Consider the following 18,126-nt stretch of genomic DNA (forward strand, 5'->3'; position numbering starts at 1 on the left):
ACAAGATTGAGACAAAGGAAAGAAACTGTACTGGAAAGTAACATTCCAGCCTAAAACTGCTTGCATTTCTCAGCCCATAATGTTGTTTCTTATTTTTCTTTTTGGTTGGTTGGTTGGTTGTTTTTCTACACAAACTTAAAAAACTTCACAGGTAAACATCAGCTTGTGATGCAACTTCTCTAGAATCAAAGATCAAGGGCTTCTTTTAAAGCTCACCATTTTGCCTTAACATTCAGTCACACATTAAAAAACATAAGATACCACTTCTCTCCACCAGCCGCATTTCTGTAGAACATAATGTAATGCTTGTATGACACGTTTTATTTGTCTAAAAGACACAACTTTTACTTTTTTCTCAAATGGAAAAACTCTTTTACCATTGCTGTTGTTCTCCTCTCTCCACCTACACATGTTTTATGGCCCTGATTTTACAATAGGTCTCTCACATTTGTCTTGGAAATGTAGGAAATCACTTGTTACTCCATCATAGCGTAAATTATGTATTATCAAATAAGGCTTGAAGTCACAAATCGCTGGTAAACAATGTCAGAGGGATACAGTAAATATACATGCACAGATACTTTAATATGTAGTGTTTGTGTTTTGTCAGAATAAGTGTTGCATGATGGGTGTCAAGTTTTTCCTAAATTGTACAAAAGAGGTGCTAGAGTTTAAAAAAAGACCAGGGTTGCTGAGTTGCATAAGAGAATTTCTATGGCAACAGGACAGGGGATCCCAATAGGGGCCTCTGGAGGGTCAATCATTCCAAGTGCCATAAATGAAACATGCTGTGTGACATTTTGAAATCACTGTAATTTTCATGAGGACAGATATACAGTGCATTAAGATCAATATGAGGCTATTCAGTGCACAGCTTGATGGTAATAGCAGAGGGGTTAAAAAATCGTCTGGGGACACAGTAAATGATTTTTAGGCCAATAATCACCATGATTTGGCTATGTTGACTCATTTGGGTTCTTACAATCACAGATTAATTAAAATGTTAGGTGTGTAATGTTTAATCTTTTCATCCAACTATATAAATGTAATAAACATCTTGTCACCGCACTTCTGCTCAGATACTTTAAGCTGTCAGTGAAAACTCAGGGCCACAAGGACGAAAGCTCTCCTGTAGATATACAATAATTGTTCCAAAGATCTTTTTAAATGTCATTGGTATACCATTTAATGCAAGGACTTTAGCTGTTGATTGTAGAATTAAAAGTGCTTTGGTTTGCTTACATCAAGATATTGAGTTCAACAAACCCTCAAATGACCACGGCCAACCTCTCCTCAGTGCTTTTAAATTCAAGGCATGTTTTTGACATCCCTTGAGAACAATTGATCCTACTAACAAGTCTGTGCAGTCAAAGCCTGATATAACTTATTCCTCTGTGCCACAGAGCTCCATTGTTGTCCAGAAAATATTTAAAAACTCATCAGTGAGCCACACTGACATGTTCCTTCATTACAATGAACACGCGCATTGTAGTTTATTTTAAGTCAATTCCCCATACACTGTCCTGGTGCCAGAAATACTAGAGCACCAAATGTGTATTAATCCGCCACCAAAAATAGTCCCCACCAAATGCACCGTTTACTCCTGTTTGAGGAACATTTGCAAAAAATTACAGTGCCCAGCTATGTTAGGAAGTTATTTAGCCTTTTTGTTTGTAAAAATTTACGTCTTCAGTAGGAATGAATAGGCTAGGGCCTGAAAGCCACAGACAGGGTAGAGAAGTCGGAAAGCACTGAGGCACTGACCATAAACCACAAAGACACCAGTTTAAGTCCGGGACGGGGACCTTTCTTGTGTGTCATTCCCCATCTCTCTCTTTCCCCTCCTTTTCTGTCATTTTGCTACTGTTGACTCTCTTAAGAAGGCAGAAAATGACCCAGAACTACCTAATAAAAAGATCACACCTTTGTCAATCATTCATCTCCCTTGATTGTGAAACAGTTTGTAACTTTCTTTTTTAAAAGTACCAGTAATGTCTCGAATAATGATGATAACGTAAAGTGTCTCTAACAATCTTGGCACATAGACTTTTGCTTAAGGGGAACAATAGCAGGCATTGAGCTTTTGCTACAAAAGCCATGGTCTGCTATGTGGCCATAAACTTTGATGCTGTGAGTGTATCTTTGCCACCTGGGTGTGATTTATGATCTCATCAATATAACAATCAATATTGCTGTTAAAGTTATGGTAATGACTTAGTAAGGTATCGAAGTCCTCTATGCCAAGGTTCAGATTAAGAGTCATGAACTCATTTATGGCCTTGTCACCAAGCTGTCATACACACAAATGTTCTTTCTGTCAGAGGTTTTCTCTGACATGCTTCTGTTATACTGGTTTTAGCTGTTATGGTCTGAAAATGAATGTCAGTTAACCCTGAGACATGGAAGAGAAGAGTAGATTATTTTGATGAAGAAAAAGAAGACGTATATGTTGTTCAGGTTCACTGCTGTCGTTATGACATACTGTCATAAGTGCAGCTATAAATACATTCATGTACTGAGGATTCAAACAGCAAAAATATCCTTTTCGGGTCAGCACTAAAAAACATCTAGACTCCATTGTTGTCCCTGAGATAAAGATGATTTCACTGCCAAGATGATCTTACTGGAGTTCTTACTGACAGTTTTTGGGGAAATGCAGATAAAAACTGGAGCTTCTCCGCTGAGAATATGCCTTGTGACAGTTTATGCTCTCCCCGCTGAAAATGCCAACAGGCTACTGCAGTTGAGTAACTTAAGGGGGATAAAACATTGAACATCTGAGGACTGAACATCACTGAACATCTGTGTGCGCCACTTAAATCCATTCAAAGTCAGTTGGCTTTTACTGGGTAGCTTTAGAAGAGTGAAATAGCATATGTCACTGTTTTTACGCTCAGCAAAATAGCAGGTAGTGCAGCGCTGTCAGGAGCAATTGCAAAGTGTTCGGATGTGATTATGAAGCTCGGAGGAGAAGAACCAAAGGCCAGATAAGTGATATTTATAGAAAGTGCAGGAGCAAGTCAGAGGAAGTGAGAGTGGGAGCTCATCTTCATACTCATCTCTGTGTCCACCGCTGAATGTCAGGCCGGAGCTCGCTCTGTCACGCTTCTGTGAGCCAACTTAAAACATCACTAGTTAGATTTCACTCTCTTCTCTCCTCTCTCCCTCACTCTTTTATCTGTGGCAGTAGGTCCATTTCACTATTTGAAGATGATCAAAGTAGGGCAGATAGGCCTGAAATTACGTCATGTGGCACAGAAAGAGAGATAGAGCCATATTACCTCTCAAGTTGAAAGATTTAACATCAAACTCAACATTTCTCTCAAGGCAGGGGATGCCTCTCATCCTTCATTTGTTGGCTGAAGAGAGCTGATGATAGCCCAGGGCCTGGAGCTATCCGATTAGTTAACTTTATGACTGAAACGTCTCCTTACTTCTGCCTAATAAAATCATTCAACTGAATTCTTCTTACTTGGTTGCAACTTTGAAAGACATGTAACTTTACCAAGGACCAAATCTTTTCTGACCGATTTCAACTATGAAATAGAGATTTACACATGTGATGCAGCTTATCCTGCCAATAGTCAACACGCCTGTACAGTCTGTTCTGATTACTGTAGAGAGCAACGCATAAAACTTTGAAGACACATTGCCCATCGTACTTATGAGAATATTAATGACGCTGTCGACTGTTCTGCAGTCCAGTAATACAAACTAATCAGAACTCTCGAAAAATCATACTAATGTCTGTACAAATTTTACTAGTGGTCTAACCAAACTCCACTCTGTAATTTATAGATTACAGTTAGTCAGTAATTTCAGATATGAGATTAAATCAAGCATCTGATTCACTTCCTGTATGCAGCTATGGAGTAAGAAACTGTATTTTAAAAACAGGCATGACTGTCGACCCATCCCTGCAACAACAAACTGGGTTGGGTCGACTGGCCAAACCAGTGCTGATGGAAAATATAAGAAAACAAAACTATGACACAATTGAACAGTCCCTTGGAAGAAATGTATTGCAGGGAAACTACACTCCCTACAAAAAGGGGAAGTTTTACTAGATGAATTGGCACAATATTTTGTACAGACATTCATGGTTCCCACACAATGTATCCTAATTACTTTGGGTATCCCCTGACCCCTGAGGTTCACATTTGTGGTTTTTAGTAAAATGTCTCAGCAACTATTGACCTCATAATTGACATTATCAGGTCACATTTTTAATTTGTCCAATACTTTGGTTTATGACCAGACTAATGACATTCCCATCAGCCTCAGCCATACTTTGTGTTTAGTGCTAATAAGCAAATGTTAGCATGCTAACACGCTAAACAAAGATGGTGAACCTGGTAAACAGTAAACCTGCTAACTATCAGCATGTTAGCGTTGTCATTGTGGACATGTTAGCACGCTAATATTAACATTTATCTCAAAGCACCACTGTGTCCAAGTACAGCCTCAGCTGTAGACTCTTAGTCTTGTTTGTGTATGCATCCCAGTATGCCAGTAGGTACTGGCAAAAGTGTTTTCCAGGAAGTGTTAAACTGTGTGCATAGCAGTTATGTGATCTTTCAAGTTTTTCTGGTGGCACAAAACTGACACAATCGAGATGAAAACTGGTGTCTATGTGTATGTTATTCTGAGTGTCCGTGAGTCAGATTTGGGCGAGAGGGTGTCTACCACACTTACTTTTTCTGTCATGTTCTTATATCCTGGTGGGGACTTTAACCTGAATGCACACTAACCCATGGGGACTGCTTTTTGAGGGTTAAGACTTGGTTTTAGGGTACAGGTTACAGGTTACAATTAGGTTAGGGTAAGGGTTAAGGTTAGGCATTTAGTTGTGATGGTTAAGGTTAGGGTAAGGGGCTAGGGAAAGCATTATGTCAATGACTGTCCCCCACGGGGATAGTGAAACAAATGCGTGTGTGTAAATAGTGTATGTGCGACTGAACCTATTAATGCCTATACTGGGGCTACAATTGCTGATGACCAACCTGTGTGTCTCTTATCAAACAGGGTCCACTGATTGTATCTGCTTTGCTACAGTGGGAACCAATGACCCAGTTACTTCTGCTTTACACATCATTGTGGGTGAGTAGAAGTCTTTGAAAGATTCACAGAGAACTTGTAACTTCTATGAGATGTTATCAGTGTTGTGTAGGAAGCTACAAATAACCTTTTGAGCGATTATTAGGGCAACTGGTTTTAGGTTCATGTCTATGTTGTGGTAACAAAGCAGGGAGTGGCTTTTTACAACTCTACTGGGTGTGTCTTAACAGGTGATTCCCAGCCGATGGACGTGTGTTCAGTTCACCACAACGACATCTTTCTCAGATACTCTGTCTCGTTGCTTGGCTACGGTTTCTATGGTGATGTACTGACAGACAGCGAGAGGAAGAGATGGCTGGGTCCTGCTAGATATGACCTGTCAGGTATGAGGGGCCATCATTTTCTAAACCTGAGTGACTCTTTAGACTAAGCCTACCTACACACGTGAGCCTTATTTTTTTTCAACCCTTGGCTCACTGACCTCTGAGCTTACTGACCTCACACTGGCTTATTTTAATGTGAGGTAACCTGGAGTTTATCCCTGAGCTCACCGGTCCTGCTCTTGGTCCAGACTTCGGAGGATTACAGATATGAATCTATCACACACAGACTCAGGCTTGTGGATTCAGTTCAAGCTTTTGTGTAGCTCAGCAGTGGGACTCAGTAACACTAACAAGATTTCTTTACCCACTGGGGCTACACATAAATACTTGCACTCATTGTACTGTAAAGTGCTTTAAACAAAGACATCCACCTTATGGTCCAAGTTATGAAACTGGGCTAAATTAAACAGGGGTCAGCTGCACAGATGAGGAATTATTAACCAAAAACCTGAGACCTCATTTATTAAAGCATGCATAGAACATGAACATGTTTGTAAGAACTGCCTGTACGAACAAGAAACCTTTATCCAATGATCAATTAAGTCTTACCTATTCTAAATCCATCTGTATGTGCAGGCTCATTTTATATATGGAAATGCCCCAGAATGCCATATATATACACATCCCTTTGAATGTCCTAGTATCCTTTATGTACTGTAGAGTTACTTGTTGTAGACAGAAGTAGCAACCAAGAATCTACGGCAATGCTAGTAGCTCTGTGAGGCTGTATTTAGGCACAGCGGTGCTTTGAGATGCTAACGTCAGCATGTTAACATGCTCACAAAGACAATGCTAAAAACCTGACGCTAAACAGTTATAATATTAGCATGTTCACCGTCTTAGTTTAAAACTTGCGAAAAAGCACAGCAGTCATTGCCAAATTACATTGCAATCCATCCAATAGTATTATTTAAGATATTTCACTAAAAGGCAAAAATGTCAACCTCATGGTGGCACTAGAGGAAAAATCGGGGAATCGTCAACATCAGTAGAATTCATCCTCAGGGACCATGAATGTCTGAGCAAAATTTCATGGAAATTCAGTGAGCTTTTTCAGTCTGGACCAAAGTGGTGGATTGTTCGACAGACCGACATTGCGATCCCTAGAGCCAAGCTGCTAGCATGGCGAATAAAAAAACATCACAGACAATGAAGTTAAGATACTGTTGCTCTCTGGGAGTAATGTGCGGGAAAAGTTACTGATGTTATTTTATTCTAAGTTATTTCCACACTTGTTACATTTGTTTTCGACAATTGGTTATTACGAGCAAATGAGGTTAGACCACAACTGATGGAGTGCGGAATTGGTCAGGTCTCCCAACTATGCGCACATCATGGTTGAAATATTGCTCTGCCCGTTGGTACTTAAATAATCTAGATAAATTGTTGCAGGCAGCGGGTTCGACACTTTTTAATAAAGAGGGTTACCAGTCAGTCACGTCTGACAAATAATTATATAGTAGAACAGAAATATCTCAGTCAAACCATACAAAACAACAACAATTAGCAAGGAAATAAACGTCACCAAAAACCAGCATTGTAAAAACAAATAGACCACACTCAATTCACTGAATAAAAGTTTAAAATTTGTCTCTGTTAGCAATTTTTTGCCTTGCTCGTCACACACACTCAATGAAATTCAGCTAGACCGAACATAGAAATTAAATGAGCGTGGTTTAAGCACAGAAGTGGGTATGCATGGCCCCTGGGCTGCATCCAGGACTACCAGACACAACAAGGGTTTTAAAACAACTGTGTGTTATCTGTACTATAGCGTTATCTCTAAACTTTGCTTCAATTATTTTTTACCTTGTTAAACCTATGACATTCTCTTGAGGTAAACAAATAGTGGTCCAATTAGTTATGTGTTGCTTTAGGAATTTTACTCTTAATTGTCTTGTCAGGTATGATTACAGTTAAATTAAACACAACAAATAAAACATATTGGCACACTGTGTTTTTGTTCCAGGGATAAAAACCTTTCTGAGTCACAACTATTATGAAGGCACCGTCTCTTTCCTCCCTGCAGAGAACAACATGGGGACCCCCAGGGACAAGCTGCAGTGTCGATCCGGGTAAATAAAGCATCAGAGATATCCATTTCTACATCTTTTCAGCATTATTTTACAATGTGCTAACTTATCTGATGCAGTTCAATAGTAGCAGCGCACCTGCCAGAACTTAAATGGGGTAGTTTACATTGTCAGGAAGCCTGTCTGATTTATTGTGGACTGAGAGCCCATTCAGTCTTTTCCAAAAAGGTCTTGACTAAGTGCTTTGGTTTTTGAGATGCTGGGCGCAGACATTATTTGCATTTGTTATGGGGACTGAAAGGAGCTGAAAACCATTAATCTGTAAAACTTATTTTACCATATAAAGTAATACAACTATGCTACAAACGTTTTTTGTGGTTGTCGACTTCTTTTGAGCATTGAACAAAAACTACTAATATTCAAATAGCTAAACACGGTCATTTTAAAAGTCATTTTAAGATGGGCTGCATTTATTCCCACCTAATGAATCATTTAAGCTTGTTAAAACCTTGAATGTCACAGCAACGCTGATGGTTTGATGATTGTAAAACAAGGTTACGCTGATATTTCAGGTGCTGGGTCTGTCAGCCCAAGCCCTCATCAAAGGACAAGCAGTGGGGGATGTCAGAAGAGAAGGAAAAGTCTGAGAAAGGTACGAGTTTGGGGTTATTACTCAAAATATATCAAATTAATCTAATTTCTCTGCCTCGTTATTTGCTTGTTTGTCTATTTTGAAGCCATTTCTAGACTTCGTAGATGTGCGTGAATAAGTATTTCTAAAGGGTGTAGTTTGAGGAAAGACAGAAAACGGGAGATGAGACAATCCCACACTGGCTCTCTTTTCCCTTGAAGTCACACACACACACACACGCACACACACAAATCAGGGGAGATTTACATTCTGCAGTGTAAATAACATCGCTTTATCTCCATTTTCTGTTGGGGTTGTTTTTCTCCCGCAGCATGGCAAAATTCTTGATGAGATTCTTGATGAGTTATTGATGAGAAAATATAAACTGATTTTAGTGACACAGCACAACTGCCTGCCGTGCCCCGCCGGAGCCTCTTTTGACTATCGATTTCCAAATCTCAGCATCCACCCCTGCGCCTGCTTGATGAGATTACATGTCTCCCAACGATGGCTGCTGTCTGTCCACTCAGCCTCGAGTAGGACAACGTCTCCTCCCTTTCCCTCGTCTGTCCCTCTGACTGTGGCACACACACACACACACACACACACACACACACACACACACACACACACACACACACACACTTCATTATCTACAGTCCTCTCAACCCACAGACACATTAGAACAAACCTCTGGAGGCAAATGAAATACTCCTGTATGTGCGCGCTGGTGCGTGTTTATGTGTGTACTCTGAGCTGCAGATGAGCTGTGTTTCCTCTCTAATTAGTGTCGTGATATTAAATTCAAGATCTTCTGTCTCTGCTATCTGGGACTGTGGCTTCCCATGAAGTGTGTGTGTGTGTGTGTGTGTGTATCCCCCCCCATGTAAATATGAAAGCGAGTGTAACCTGTTTGTGTGTGCGTATGATGTGTGACAGACTCCCACTAATCAGGAAGAAATTTGGCTCTGCCAGCTCTGACGGGGGGTTTGCCTCATGCCAGTGCTGCCGTTTGTTTTGTGGGAAAAAAAAAATATTCCCCTTCCTAGCGAGGGAAATCTCAGACAACTGCTAAATCAATGAGGCACGACGCACTCTCTCTGCAAATGAGCCAGTCTCTCCTCCGAAAACCAAATACTCATTTGGAAACATTCTCCTAATGCAGAGTCTACAGTCCACAGTTGGAACTTTTCGTTTCTTACATTTTTTTTTTAATTTAACTTTAATCACTTCTTCCCAATTAGAATATTGTTGTTTTTTATGTAGCCTCAGCGGGCTTGTTATCATTGGTTTGCGTTATCACCTCTGTAAGTTTGTTTTGCGAAATGAGTGGGAAAGGTAATGAATCGTTTTGCTTCCTGAGATCACATAATTTTCCCTCTGAGGTTTGGACGTGTGTGATCACTTTTTGCAGCTTACTCCAATGACTATCACCCTGGTGACAGGCACTGGCAGTCCCGTGGGTAATACTGTGTCTCTGATACACCATCACTTATAAACAGTCGCTAATCCCTGAGGAACAGAGTGGTGATTTGTGAAGTGCAACCATCGCGTCTGCCATTTGAGATTTGGAGACCACGTGTGCATTTAATCATAGCAAGCAAACTTGAGGTCAATCTAATCAGTCTTCTATCTATATGAGTTCCTCTTTAGATATTGTGATCCCTTCCTTGGCCAAACTTAATTGCATTTTAAAACATAAGACGTCCAGCTCTGTCCTACAAGGGTAACACACATTACTTTCAGCAGAGTTTCTGTCTTGGCTCAATCATCAGGGTAAAGCTGCTGTGAGAATTCCTGCCAAGACATCTGGATCTTAATGGACCCTCATCAGCATCACTGCTGTCGTGTAACAAGCTCGGAATTTAACCTTAAGTGTTCATAAAGCACTTGCAAAATGCACAATATAATTTCAAAAAGCAAATTCCTGATGGTACACAGATTATTTGTTTCAGTCTAACATCAGCACTTTTGGAAAAGCCAATCTGGAGGCTGAAAGGAGTTTTTAGCTCATACCTATCTCTTACCTAACTTGTGCAAGTAAGTAGCTTAGCAGAATACTCCAAACAAAATCAAATGTGGCACTTTTGCAAAAGCTGTGGAACTGCTGTTGAATACAGTATTGCAATTAAATTACAGTACATTACTGCAGCTCAAGGTCTGTTCGTTTAAAAGTGTCAATGTCAGATGGATGAGATTTAACACTGCAATGAAAAGAGGAGTGTTAAGAAACAGTCCAAAAGGTGCATGTAAAAAAACACAACCAGTCACATGACATTTTTGAACAATTGCAGGTGACTGTGTGTAACCAAGGTTCTGCAGCACTTCATTTTGGGTGCAAACTTTCCCTGCGTGAACATGCCAAATAAAATTTTATTTGGAGTACACATGAATAAAAGTGACTTCAGTTATTCGGAGTACACTGCCAGCTCGGAGCCTCCACATAATACGTTTGAAGTATTTAAACTTTACTTCTTTAGTGTGGTTGCAATTCAAGTTTGGCAACCAAATATAAAATACTGGAAACTGTGTCAAACACACGGTTTTAAAAGGTTTAAGGAGACATCTGACAACCAGTTGCGACACTGATATTGCTAAATAAAACATACTGTACATAATCATCTTACACTTGGAGTATGTAAGCTCTTTATTGACCTTGGGAATAGTAGTTTAATTTACAGAAAAATTAACCTTACACATAGTAGTTTATTTAAATGTTCTTTATTTGGGCTGGCATTAAATTAACAATTAATAAAGTACATAGATATAATGAATAAATAAAATTTCATCATTGCCATGGGATGGTAATAAAACACATTTGGTTGAAGATGCCACTATGGAAGCCATCATTTACCACACTAGCAAAAAATTGGCTACATTGATGGAAGTATGGTGAGGTAGATAACAGTGTCACTCACATATGAATCCATGTGACCTTTAAATCATAAGCCCTGGTTACAAAACAGATATTTGTTTCCTCACACAAATATCTGGGGCTGTATATTGAAATGAAACCGGTCAGAAAATGTTAATACAGTCCTGGTTGTTTTTCTGCAGGAGGCTTAAGTCCTTTGAGGTCAGTAGGAAGGTTTTAAATGTCAGAGTTTAGTGGACAGTGCTTTTGTTTTTTAACAGCGTTAACATGTTTATTAAAAAGGTTCTATAATTGGTTTGACTCCTTTTTAGTAGTCGAAAAGTGTGTTGAGTGTCCGGATACAAATGTCAAAATGCTCCAAAGAACAATTTAGAATGTGTTTTGTGCCCACAGCTGTGAAACCTATGAATGACATGGAATACTCGCTGGTTTCCTGAGTGATGGGCTTTGTTTTTGACATAATTTGCAAGATTTTGTATTGCTTTTACAATTGTTAATAAGGTTTCATTTAATTTTTTTTATTGGTCCTATCTTCCGGTGCATCACGTACGGCATTTTATATATAATTAGTGAGTCAAACAGAAGCATGCACTAATGTTCAACGAAGAAAACTGTATGTGTGGTCCAACTCTTGACTCGTGTGTTTCAGATGGCAGCAGTGGTTGGAGTGTGATCCGTGGAAAGTTTATTGCCATTAATGCAGCCAGTATGAGCTGCGCGTGCCCCCGCAGTCCAGAAGGCCTGTCGCCCTCCGCTCACCTCGCTGACGGCACCACAGACCTCATCCTCGTCAAGAAGTGTTCCCGTCTGGACTTCCTCAAACACCTTCTTCGACACACCAATAAAGAAGACCAGGTAGGAGTGAAGGAGTTGGTGTTTAAGTATGTCATCTTTAGCCACTCTGTGCATGATTTAACTTCAGAGCGCTTTCTGAAGTGCATATCTAGGATGAAATTTCATCCTTCCCAAAAAGCCTCCCATCAGTCACCTTGCTGCAGAATTCAGTTTTCAACATCAGGAGTTGCTCGATCTGTGGACAGATAAATTTAGAGTGTGTTAAGTCTGTAAACGAGCAAGCAGAAGGCAGAGTTTGCCCACTTGCTGTGCTAGCACCTCCATTTGCTGACTCAGCTCAGTTTCCCAACTATGGTTCACTTTAGTTCAAATGCCTTAGCCCTTGTGCCTTCCCACGTATCATAAATAACCTCCACCCTGGTCCGGAGAGGCACTGATAATCGCTGCATCAGGGATATGCTGTATGGCTGATACCAGACTAATGCCCTCTCAGGATAGCACAGGTATTACCAGGGGAAGTCTGGTGATTAATAATTATTACCTCAGGAAGGACCTTGGGAAGTTTATCCCATTTAAATGGATCTTGTAAGTAATTTCATCTACAGTAGATGCCTTGGTAAAAGTGTTTTGAGCTAACACTGACATCCTGAGTTGAGTTTTAACTCAACATTCTGACTTTTGCACCCAGTAATTGGATTACAACGACCAATGTTACTCTTGTAATAAGATTTGATTAGATTAGGATGTTATGTATTTGCAGCTTTAAAATGCATAGGCAGTACAGAAGCTGCTGCTATTACTGTGAAATCTAGCAACTTGAGGAAAGATTTTGCTGCTCTGTGTGACACGAAGCGTGTCCCTGGAATGCCACGGTCCCAATAACGTATTTTTCATCCAGATGACTGAGATGAAATTACCGATGTGTGTAGGCAAAATCAAATTACCAACTTTCCCTGGTGATGCTAATTCAGAGAGGCCTAAAAAGGGATTTTTTTGACAGAGAATTTCTCCAATATACTAACATCCAATACTGAGAATCACCAGTAAGATGTTACTGTATCTACCTTAAAACACAATTAGAATTTTAGAGATGACATTGTTGGTTCGTCCACCACTTTGGTCCAGACGTAATTATATCTCAACAGCTATTGGATGGATTGCCATGCAATTTTGTACAGACATTCATGTCACCCTCAGGGTGAACTGTAATAAGTTTGTTGCTTCGTTAACTTTTCATATAGCGCCATCATCAGCTCAAAATTTCTTTTAATTTGTCCAATCCTTGGGTTTATGACCTCATTCCTGCAAAAGTAATGACATTCTCATCATGCTAAAAGTCAGCATGCTAACACGCTAAACTGAGATGGCGAATGATACACATGATCAACAAATCTTCAAAGCATCAGCATGTTAGCTTTGACATTGGGTGCACGGTAGCATGCTGACGTTAGCATTTAGCTCAAAGCACCACTGTGTCAAAGTACTGCCTCGGCAAATCACTATGGAGTTTCTGGGCAAATTTTGCCTTCGTTCGTATAAGTTAAAAAAAATGACAGTTTTACACAAATTAAGTTGATCACGTCACTGGTCAGTCCCGTGTCGTCTGGAATCCCACAATGACTTGCAAAGCGATTCGCTTTTGTCCCAATGAAAATGATTGGAGGCAAACTTGGCGGCGCGCCGCCTTCAGTTGGTCCTGCCTTTTGTCATTCAGATGAGATGAACAAATGATATCTCATTAACCGTTGTCTAATGGCTGCAGATCTCAGTGCCCCTAGTGTGGTGTCGGCAGTGAAAAGGCATGATGTGGTGCGTCTCTAGCTTGTGGCTGTCTTTGCTGCTTTACTTGCAACACTGAAAGGTAGACAAGTAGTCGTATGAGTAGGGTGAGTGGGACTTTGTATCTGAGTTCACTTAATATCAGCATCACTGTCCAGCCAAGCGAAGAGAAACAAGGAGTGAGAAGGCGCTAAGCGTATTCATGGCCTTGTCAGAAAGCCTTTTAGGTAGACCGTCCAGCATGAATGCAAAGCGGCTGCAGTCATAAAGTGGGACTGATGGGAAATAAATGGCTGTCACTCCGCTTTCAGGATGAGAGAGGGCAAGAAAGGGGGGAAAAAAGGAAGGGAGAGAGAGGGGAAAAAGGAAAAAGGAGGAGAAGAAAAGAGAAGAGAATTGAGAGAAAGTGGCACCCCGTGAAGTCGCAGAAAGTAGTGCGCGGACAGAGCTGAACCTTTCTGCGACACTGAGTGAGATGAAAGAGGATTTTGACAATATAATTCCTTTTCATCTCTCTTTCTTCTTCTCCTCACTCCTCTGCCGTTTACATAGTTTTTAGGCACCTCCATTTCATCTGACCTCTTCTCTCCCTCCCTCCATTTTGCATTTGATCTTCTGTTTGCCGTTTTCTTTTATTGTAAACGGAAGGGAAGAAGAATAACCCTACATGTAGTTTTGCTTTTCATTATGAAATCAGCAGGAGTCCATAAAAAAGACAATGAAGGAGAAATTAACTTTTTACCTCACCTACCAGGAGCCTGTAAACTAAAAAAGAATGACATGCCAATAATCGTTTTACCACCCGATATAATCATCATATTTTAGAGAAATATGCCACTGTCCATTGTCAGTGCTATAGTGTATAAAATTAAGTAGTTGATGTTCAATTTGAGAGATTTAAATGTTAAAAAATTGGACGAATTTTGGTGACAGCTGATGCTTGATGCATTATTATTATAGTGCTAATTAGCAAGTGTTAGCATGCTAATAAGCTAAACAAAAATGGTGAACATAGTAAACAATATGCTTGCAAAACATCTGCATGTTAGTATTGTCATTGTGATCATGCTGAGGTTAGCATTTAGCTCGATGCATCACTGTGCCTGAGCACAGCCTCACAGAGCTGCTAGCATGGCTGTAGACTGGTTTACTTTGAATGGACTCTGAATTTTTGGAGCCAGAATGGAGATGGAAGAGAGGACAATTTATGCAAGATTCAGTTCTAAGCCAGCAGTAGTACACTGCTAACTGTTGATGTTCATTGCTCAGTAGGAACTCACTCACTTGTTAGTTTGACCTTAATCCAATAGGTGCTGATTTTTTTCAAATAGTGCAGCTTCATTCTGAAAAGTTAGCTTACATCTTCAGCATACAGTATGTGCCTTTATCAGTTGTCTGTAATTGTGTTCTGCATGATGTTTAATTCCTTGTGACCCTCTGATTAAAGTAGAAACATGGACAATGGGGTAATCATAAAAATACGTTTGAAAGAATACTTGAAAAACACTCAAAATGCAAACTCTAAAGAGCATTTTCTTAAAAAAAAATTTTATTTCACACCAAATTTTATTTGGTGAAGCATAAAACAAAGATATACTCTTGTGTTCCCTCTCATCCTGCTGTACTACTCATTTTGAAATGAAACTCCTCAAGTGATTCTGGAGAGTGGCAGTCTTAACCTCTGCACCATCTGTGGGCACATCTGTTCCTTCATGCATCCATCCGTCCACCTCTCCTCCTCTCTTTCATCTATTTCTCATCCATCTCTGCTTCCCTCCCCAGTTTGACCACTCATTTGTGGAGGTCCACCGGGTTAGGAAGTTTCGTTTCCAGCCGCAGCACCACGAGCTGGTTTCACTAGAAGACCTGAGCGAGAGTCCAAAGAAGACAGGCTTCAGTCCCATATGCTCCGCCCAAACAACCTGCAACTACAGCACCTCCCACAGCAGCTGGAACTGTGACGGGGAGATCCTGCCTCATGCTGCCATCCAAGTCAGGTATCTAATCACAGAATCACCTGTGAATGTACAACTCTGAACGTACTGTAGTGGTTATTTCAAGCAACTCAGTCCATGCTTTTCTAAGTTTTGTTAGCAATAAAGAAGTTGTTAGACTCAAAAATAAAGATGATCAAACTGAGGTGCAAACAAACAAATCTGAAATTATTTGGACTCTGTCAAAAACAATAAAATGCATTGGTATTTACCAGTAATGAATGTTTTGCCCCATATATATGGCTTTTTAATGCTGTAAAACGGAAGCAATTTTGACTGCTGACGACAGGCATGGTTCAATCACCTTTCCACTGTGCCTGCTTAGTTTGTGTTCTGTGATGAAAAGTCTGTGATGAAAAATTAACTTTTTGAGGCGATGAAGGCAGGCAGGATCACACTCAGCATAGATGAGGACTGGCAAATGGCTTTGAATCGGTGCACATAATATTGTAGAAGCGGTATAATGGGAAAAGCACTGAAATACTTGCAGGGCTCATAGCTATTGCATCACCATGGTGCTGGTATTCACAGTAAAGACTGTATTTCTGCGTATTACAGATATACTCTCCAGTTTAAATTGCCCTAAGATATTGCTGAGTATCATGACTCAAAGCCTAAGTAGAAATAGATCATGTTATGAATGCTCGGCCGCTCTGTATTCACAGTGCACTGAAGTAAAACTCACACATACTATTTTTAGCCATGCTAGCGGTGTGGATCTATAGATGGCAATGTTGGTTGGTTGGTAGCTGCACTGTGTTTAGTGCTAATTAGGAAATGCTATAATGCTAACACACTAAACTAATATGATGAACATGGTAAACATTATGTCTGCTAAACATCACATTGTCAACATGTTAGCATCAGTGTTGCCAACTTGGTGACTTTGTCACTAGATTCAGCGACTTTTCAGACCCTCTTAGCGACTTTATTTCTAAAAAGCGACTAGCGACAAATTTAGCGACTTATTCAGACCATCAGGGAAAAGGCGAGAAATATATTCAAATATATTATATTGTAATTTATTCCCATGCATGCTGCGGCTCTTCTGCCAACAGTGTCTCTCTCCCTCTCCTCTTGCGCGGTGCGCAGGCAGTCAGTGTGCGGCGTGTGGGGCAGCTTCACTCTTTCTCTCTGGGATTACGATGTTATAGCAAAGATGTTAAATAGTTTGTTTGTGCTTCTCTCTCATTCTTTCTCTCTGGATTAAGATGTTGCTACATGTTGTAAATAAGTAAGTAATTCATTTGATCTTGTAAATATTTAAATTGTTTGTTTGATCTTCTCTCTCCTCCCTCCCTTTGTAGATATTTTTGTAATTTTTTTCTTACTTCAAGTACACGATGTCCCTGTAGTGAGTTTGTAATTATTTGGCCAAAGATTTCTCTATCTATGTTTTATATGTATTAAATGAAGGTGATCTTTCCCTAACTGCACTAAGATGTATGCAAATGAATGCGTGATGACCTCATCAACATGCAAATGTGCGTATGGCGTCATCTAGCGACTTTTGGAGCTAGTTCTAACTATTTTCATTGGAAAAAAGTTGGCAACACTGATTAGCATGCTGACGTTAGCATTTAGCTCAAAGCACCGCTGTCCCTAATTACAGTCTCACAAGCTGTTAGCATGGTCGCAGTCTCTTAGTTTTACTTGTAAAGTATGAGGGATACATACTAAGACACAAAATGTGAAATTGTTATTAAGTATTTTTGTATTTTTTTTTTTTGTAGTCCTGATGCTTAGTTGGTGCTAAATAAAGGAGTTCTCCTACTTGGCCAGACAGAAATGAGAGCAGCAGTGCCATTAGCGCTGCTAGTTTCCAACAGTATCTGGTCAGGAGACTCTTTAACCGTTCCCTGCAGGATGATCGTGGCAACTCAGTGGAATTAGCCCCCCTCATTATTCTGGCCCTGTCCAGACTTCAGCTTTCCACACTATCAGATCTCTATACAGCCAGTGTGGCACTGCTTGACGCATCATTTATTTCATGCTTCATTGTACTTTGCCAATGATGCATGGCGCTGTAATGTTGCTAATTTAACGGCCCTCCCCATGTTAAAAGGCTACTCCCCTTTAATTAAAGCAGAAGTCCATCCTTTTATTGCCTCTTCCTCGCCGCTAATCGTTCTTGGAGTGAGCCAGCCAGAGTGCTGCTCGGATAATTAATGGTAATAGCCCAGGCGAAACAGAAAGAAAGTAGGCAAAGAAAGAAAGGAAGAGTGAAGAGTTTTGCTTCAGAAGAGCGAAATATACATTTGGAAGGAGTGAAACTCACAGTACCATAATGATTGAACCAAACAATTAAAACAAGCTAGGGTCCTCTCATGTAATTATAACCCAAACATAGTGCTTCTTTGATTTTAGAGTTATTATACGTATTGAATTGAACTTTTGGTATTTTTGTTTTATGTTTTATGTATGAATAGCATTCATGTATTCACACTGCATTGAAAATTATGTTATTATTATTATTATTATTATTATTATTATTATTCCATTATGTTCCAGTAAAAATACAGCAGACAAAATGCACAGGCAGTAATTGAGGCTATAGAACATACTGTACCATAATAGC

The 18,126-nt window shown here is 39.9% G+C and overlaps 1 protein-coding gene across 4 annotated transcripts in view; it reads left to right on the plus strand.

The window, feature by feature from the left end:
* The window catches only part of cerk (ceramide kinase), a 41,391-nt gene that overhangs the window by 20,668 nt on the left and 2,597 nt on the right, over nucleotides 1–18,126 (plus strand). For 2 of the 4 annotated variants that reach the window (XM_044185324.1, XM_044185321.1), the window contains 6 exons: nucleotides 5,026–5,100; nucleotides 5,289–5,441; nucleotides 7,411–7,516; nucleotides 8,047–8,126; nucleotides 11,630–11,835; nucleotides 15,337–15,551. In XM_044185324.1, coding sequence (XP_044041259.1) covers nucleotides 5,026–5,100; nucleotides 5,289–5,441; nucleotides 7,411–7,516; nucleotides 8,047–8,126; nucleotides 11,630–11,835; nucleotides 15,337–15,551 — 835 coding nt within the window. Of the gene's footprint in view, nucleotides 1–5,025; nucleotides 5,101–5,288; nucleotides 5,442–7,410; nucleotides 7,517–8,046; nucleotides 8,127–11,629; nucleotides 11,836–15,336; nucleotides 15,552–16,759; nucleotides 16,783–18,126 lie in introns of all 4 variants that reach the window. The other 2 variants (XM_044185323.1, XM_044185322.1) reach the window with 2 other exon arrangements.

The sequence above is a fragment of the Siniperca chuatsi genome, linkage group LG23 (assembly GCF_020085105.1).
Source record: "Siniperca chuatsi isolate FFG_IHB_CAS linkage group LG23, ASM2008510v1, whole genome shotgun sequence".
Classification (NCBI taxonomy): domain Eukaryota; kingdom Metazoa; phylum Chordata; class Actinopteri; order Centrarchiformes; family Sinipercidae; genus Siniperca; species Siniperca chuatsi.